Source organism: Lactuca saligna, chromosome 5 (genome assembly GCF_052625555.1).
Source record: "Lactuca saligna cultivar CGN05327 chromosome 5, ASM5262555v1, whole genome shotgun sequence".
In the NCBI taxonomy this organism is placed as follows: Eukaryota; Viridiplantae; Streptophyta; class Magnoliopsida; order Asterales; family Asteraceae; genus Lactuca; species Lactuca saligna.
Window position 1 is genome coordinate 195,992,467 of NC_136421.1, and position 6,309 is coordinate 195,998,775.

Below are 6,309 nucleotides of genomic sequence, written 5' to 3' on the forward strand. Positions count from 1 at the left end.
AATTTGGTAATGGTGTCAATCTTTGCCCGATCCACTTCAATTCCCATTTTCGAAACCTTGTGGCCCAACACTATACCCTCCTTAACCATAAAGTGACATTTCTCCCAGTTAAGGACCAATTCGGTTTTTTCACACTTAGCAAGCATTAAGTCAAGATTTGTGAGACAGTCATGGAAAGAAGATCCAAAAACAGAAAAGTTGTCCATAAAAACTTCCATGAATTTTTCAACCATGTCGTGGAATATGGCAGTCATACACCTTTGAAAAGTCGCGGGTGCATTGCATAACCCAAAGGGCATGCACCTATAAGCAAAAGTCCCACTTGGGCAAGTAAATGTGGTCTTTTCTTGGTCCATTAGGTCTATGGGTATTTGAAAATAACCCGAGAATCCGTCTAGAAAGCAATAGTAACTATACCCGATAATCTTTCTAACATTTGATCAATAAAAGGTAAGAGAAAATGGTCTTTACGAGTGGCATCGTTTAACTTTCGATAATCGATGCACACTCTCCAACCGGTTACCGTTCGTGTCGGAATTAGGTCGTTCTTCTTGTTGGTTATGACCGTTATCCCTCCTTTCTTAGGCACCACTTGGACCGGAGTCACCCACGGACTGTCGGATATGGAATAGATAATTCCCACATCTAAGAGTTTAACCACTTCCTTCTTGACCACTTCTTGCATATTCAGGTTTAATCTTCTTTGCTGCTGTACAACCGGCTTTGCTACTTCTTCCAGATTGATCTTGTAAGAGCAATAAGATGGGCTTATTCCCTTAATGTCGGTGATGCTCCATGTTATGGCCTGCTTCCATTTCTTCAACACTTGCACGGGCTCTTCCTTTTCAGATTTGGACAGGTCAGAGGCTATGATTACTGGCTTTTGGTTGCCCTCTTCAAGGAAAGCATACTCCAAATGTTCTGGTAATGTTTTAAGCTCAGATATTTGGTTCTGATGTTGGACTCGCCGAGTGCAGGTAGGGTACTCGGCGAGTTTGTGGCTGCATTTACGAATTCTTCCTTTTTAAAGGAGGAACTTGGCGAGTAGATCGGCCCTACTCAGCGAGTAGGGCTCTCAGATTGTTCGACTATTTCTTCAAATTCAACTTCTTCCAGCAACCTTTCGATCTCCATTAAGTCTTTTTCTGCATCAAATTCTTCATCAACAATTGTGGACTTGCTGGAATCTTCACCTATGCACTCCTCCAATAGTTTGTCTAGCATGTCAATTGAGAAAGCCGTGTCGTCACTGTTCCTTGCATACTTCATGGCTTGATCAACCCCAAAAGTTACAGAATCATCACCTACCCGCAAAGTAAGCTTTGAATCCCTCATGTCTACTATAGCACTCGCAGTGTTGAGGAAAGGTCTTTCGAGGATGATCGGGACTTGAGGATCCACCTCCATATTTAGAATTATAAAATCAGTGGGAAAGACGAATTTGTCCACCTTGACGAGTAAGTCTTCGCATATGTCTCTTGGAAAAGTGACTGTCTTGTTTTCTAAGTGAATTGCCATGCGAATTGGTCTTGGTTCCGGGAGATCCATCTTCTTGAAGAATGAATATGGCATTAAGTTCACACTTGCTCCCGAATCGGTTAAGGCATGAATTGTATCCAAGTTGCCAAATTGGCAAGGTAGAGTTAAGCTCCCCGCGTCACCCTTCTTCTTTCGTAGCTTATTTAGCATAGCAGCTGAGCAGTTTTCATTGAGGACCACCTTCTTCACTTCTTCCATCTTCCTTTAATTAGTGAGAAGTTCCTTAAGGAACTTAGCAAATTTTGGCATTTGGACGATAACTTCAATGAAGGGTATGTTGATTTGAAGAGCCTTGATATGATCTAGAAACTTCTGGTACTCCTCTTCCTGCTTCTCATTCTTAGCTCAGGTTGGATATGGAATTGGAGGTTGATACAACTTTTTAGGGACCTGTTCCTTCGGATTTGGCATTGTACTCGCCGAGTCCATGTTTGGTACTCGGCGAGTAGAGCTGTCAGATTGAAGGTTTTGATTTTCTGCTTGATTTTCTGCCTCCTCCTTTTGTGATTCTTTAGGTGCTTCTTTCTGAATAGGGGCCAAAAGAGTGATTATTTTCCAACTTCTTGTTGTAACTATATTTATGTGCGCGCCTCGTGGGTTATTTTCGGTTTTACTAGGGAGTTCGCCCGGTGATCTTTGGTTTATTTGTTGAGCAAGTTGCCCCAGCTGCGTTTCTATGTTATGAATGGATGCTTGCTGGTTTCTAAGGATAGTTCTTGTTTCTTGAATGGCAGCATCATGATCACTATGTCTCTTTTCTGAAGCAGCTACAAATTTGGTAAGCATCTCTTCCAAACTTGGTTTTCTTTCTTGTGTCGGCTCCTCCTTTTGGTAAAACCTCTTCCTTTCTACTTGTACTTCTCCTCCTTAGCCTTCTTGTACTATTCATATGGGAGCCACTCTTTCTTTGGTTTTCGCCAGTCTTCATCATATCGCTCCCCACTTGAGTAACATACTTGCACCTTTTTGTTGCCATTTTCATCCAAGTCCCAGTCTGTAGTAAGATGAGGTCCATTGCAATTTTCGCAACCCACCCGAATAGCATGGATCGTTTGATCCATTTGATCCATCCTCTTATCCATGGTTTTTAGCATAGCCATGACCGTGGATAAGTCTTCAGTAACTGCATATGCAGCTTCCCTAGTAACATCATTTCTTGGGTTGTGGTATTCTCTAGAGTGCTTAGAGAATTCTTCAATTAATTCCTTGATCACCGGGGGTGGCTTCTTTGTGAGCGGGCCCTACGAGTCAAGTAACTGCCTAGTTGTGACATTGACTCCGTCATAGAAAATGGAGACTTCTTGCTGGCTATTTAGGTCATGGTGTGTGCAGTTTCTTAGTAAGCTCTTGTACCTCTCCCAAGCTTCATATAGTGACTCTCCAGTTTGTTGTTAAAAGTTAGCTATTTCTTTCTTCAGTTTGGCTATCTTGGAAGGTGGGCAAAAGTGATCAATGAATTCTTTTTTCATCTTGGACCATGTAGTGACTGATCTGGGGGGAAGTGACTTGAGCCAGTCTTTTGCAGCACCTTTGAATGTCACTGGAAGCATGCGAAGTAGCTGAGTCTCGCGAGGCACATTTGGAATATCGAAGTAATCAGCTGCATCATTGACTTTATCCAAATGCTTGGAGGCATACTCATGGTCTTTTCTATAGAAAGGAATTTCGTTAAGTTGGGCGAGTATGTGGCCCTTTAGCTTGAAAGTAGCAGCAGCGGGAATTGCGGGTTGCACAAATCCCGGGCCAGTGTCATCGCGGATCCTCTTCTTCCATTCCTCCCATGGGATTTCATCAATGTTAGCCATGGTATGAGCTAACTCGTTGCCGGAATCGAAGGTGTGCCGGTATGTGGGTTCTTCTTCTTCTTCGGTGTCGTACTCGGTGTCTTCCTTGATCGGGTCTTCGCTTTCTAAAGATGTGTTGGATGCTCCTGATTTGCTGCTCTTCTTCTTCCCAAAAACAGTCTTCAAATTAGACAAAGGTGACTTCTTTGGTGTACTCGAGCTTTCCACGTCCTTTCCTCTGTTTCTTCTCAATGCAGATTCAGGATCTTCAAACGGGTGTACCAGCGGGGTGTTTGATCCTCTGGTCATGAAAGTCCTAAAATAAACAAGATAAAAACGTAAAAAGAACAAAAAAAAACTGTACTAAAAAACAAAATATAAAAGCTAAAAGTTGTACTCGCCGAGTAGGTGCGAATGCACTCGACGAGTAGCAGTGTATTTTGGAAAGACTTCAAACTTGAAATAAAAACTAATTTAGATGCTAAAACCTAACTACTAATTACTAATCTGCAATAAATTAACTTTGTGCCTGTAAAATCACACAAAGGATCGAAAAAAATTGAAATTAGATAAATTATTTAGAACCCTTCCCTGGCAACGACACCAAAAACTTGATGTGTGTGTGAAACGAACTAGTTTTAATCCTACTTTTAGTTAATAAATTAAGCACACAAAGGCAGTGAACCTGTCTTTTAGTGGTATAGTTGGATAAGTAGGGTGTCGAACTCAGAGAACGGAAATTAATCTAATAACTAATTTTCACTAAGCAAGTAATAAAAGTAAAAGGGTTTTTTCTCTAGTTTTACAAGACTAGAAACTTAAATATAGCACTTAAAACAATTAACTAACTAACAATTAAAGCAAATGACAAATTCACAAATTTATTAAAGGGTTTCTGTTTAGGTTCAACTAATTCACTCTTATGGTTATTTTAATGATAAATTAATTATTATTGGTTACCAACTATAGTGGTTAGGTTCATGTTCATTACTCCTAACCCTTAGACAATTAATCAATTCAAGCAGTGGCCAACTGTTTAAACTAATTAATTCCCTAGTTCAATTATTTGGATTAAATAAGATTTGTAATTAGTTAATCAAGTTGGTGTTTCAATTAACCTCTTGTTTGTTGGTTTCTCAAAACAAGCTCACACATTAATTTACCTATTCTCTAATTAATCTTAATTTCATATTCATTACTCTTAAGCATATGATCAATTGTTCACATAACATATGAGGTTAATAATCAAGAGATGTTCATGCAGCTTAATTACCTTCCAATTAACAGAAAATAGTTGTCATTAATGCATAAGGTTCTTTAACAAACTTAATTTAATAAAATCACCAAATAATAATCAATCAAAAATTATATTATAAACAATAGGAGTAAATTAGTCTTCCCCAACAGAAACAAAATGAATTTAGTTCATATTCATGATAAAAACAAACTCATAAGCAGATTTAACTAAGCTAAACATACTTAAATCCTAAAGCTAAGTGGAATGATTAACCAAATTGCCTTGATTCTGCCAAGGATTGAAGATTAGGGTTCCTTAGCACCTCCAAGGGTTCTTTTTCGCAGGTTCAGCTCTTAAAATCGCCAAAAGTCCTTTCCAATCGGATAATAGTTTAGTATTTATAATTATATCAAAACAGGGTGTACTCGGCGAGTAGCAAACCCAACTTGCTGAGTAGATGCTAGTTATCCGTCTCATACTAGGAGTCTTGACTTATCTTCTAGAGTATTCTCTTGTACTCGCCGAGTAGGCTCGAGAACTCGCCGAGTAGGAAGGCTTTTGTCCTTCATTCTTCATTCTTTGGTCTCTAATTACTTCCCCTTGTTCCCTTTCACTCCCAAGCATGTCTTTTGGACTGAAAACTAAATTTAAACATTATTAAGTACCCTTTGTCCACATTATATACATAATTAGTTAAAAATGAATAAAAATGTAGGCTAAATAATTAACTAATTATGAACATATCAATAACATTAGTTTTTTCACAAACCATCTCAATGACATTTTTGATGCTTGGAACAACATCAATGTAACACCGTAAAATTTAAGACAATTTTTCGCATTTTAAAACACATTTTCCAAACACATTTATTAACAAAATCTCATTGTATCATATCTTCGTTTCACAAAATATTTCCCAAGATAAAAATACATAAAATCCCATGAGTGTGTACGAATCATGTCGGCGCCTTCCCGCGATCATCACTGGTACCTGAAACACATAACACATAACACTGTAAGCATAAAGCTAAGTGAGTTGCCCAAAATACCATACATAACACATACTAGCCACTCGAGGCTATAACTCTGTAGGCCCTAACTCAGTGGACCCTCTGGTCCTAGCTCTGTGAACCTTCCTGTCATATCTCTGATGCACACATGGCATAAATCACATAGAAATAATGCAGTTCAACACAACACATACGTAACATACAATAACTCTGTCACATAACTCTAATTACCACTGAAGGTAAATTATAGTGAGAAGAATCACCTCATATGTCTTAGTAAATCCCTGACTCGTTAGCAGTATAGTCTAGCCTCAGCCTAATCACATAAAATAAGATACGCACATAAATATAACTCTCGAGACTAGACCTAACCCTCTCTTAGCATCCTCAGATGGGTAAAAGACCATTTTATCCCTCTCTTGACTCAAAGATCCCATTGTTGACCAATCCCTAGAAGTCCACAAAGTCAACAATCAAACTTTGACCTGACTCGTGGAGTGCATTTGGGCGACTCGGCGAGTCTACACGAGTCCACTAACTTTCTAGTCTCGCTTGACATGTCGAGTCCATCCGCTTGCTCGACGAGTCACACCTGGAATGAATCGCGGGGCCACCCCGACTTAACTTGCCGAGTCTCAAAATCAACTCGGCGAGTTCCGCCTTGAACCCCAGTCCTCTAATCCCTCTCTGACTCACTGAGTTATTCCCTCAACTCGACAAGTCTACTCACTGAGTGATT

At 39.5% G+C, this 6,309-nt stretch overlaps 1 protein-coding gene and 1 non-coding gene across 2 annotated transcripts; one reads left to right on the forward strand and one right to left on the reverse strand.

Annotated features, from left to right (window-relative positions):
• Window positions 1-1,059: 1,059 nt before the first annotated feature.
• LOC145046118 (uncharacterized) lies at window positions 1,060-1,737 on the reverse strand. The gene has a single exon (XM_078994401.1). The coding sequence runs from the start codon at window positions 1,735-1,737 to the stop codon at window positions 1,060-1,062; it is 678 nt and encodes a 225-aa protein (XP_078850527.1).
• Window positions 1,738-2,853: 1,116 nt separating this feature from the next.
• Window positions 2,854-2,960, forward strand: LOC144999042 (small nucleolar RNA R71). Its single transcript, XR_013660569.1, has one exon. It is a non-coding gene; the product is annotated as a small nucleolar RNA R71 (small nucleolar RNA).
• Window positions 2,961-6,309: the final 3,349 nt, after the last annotated feature.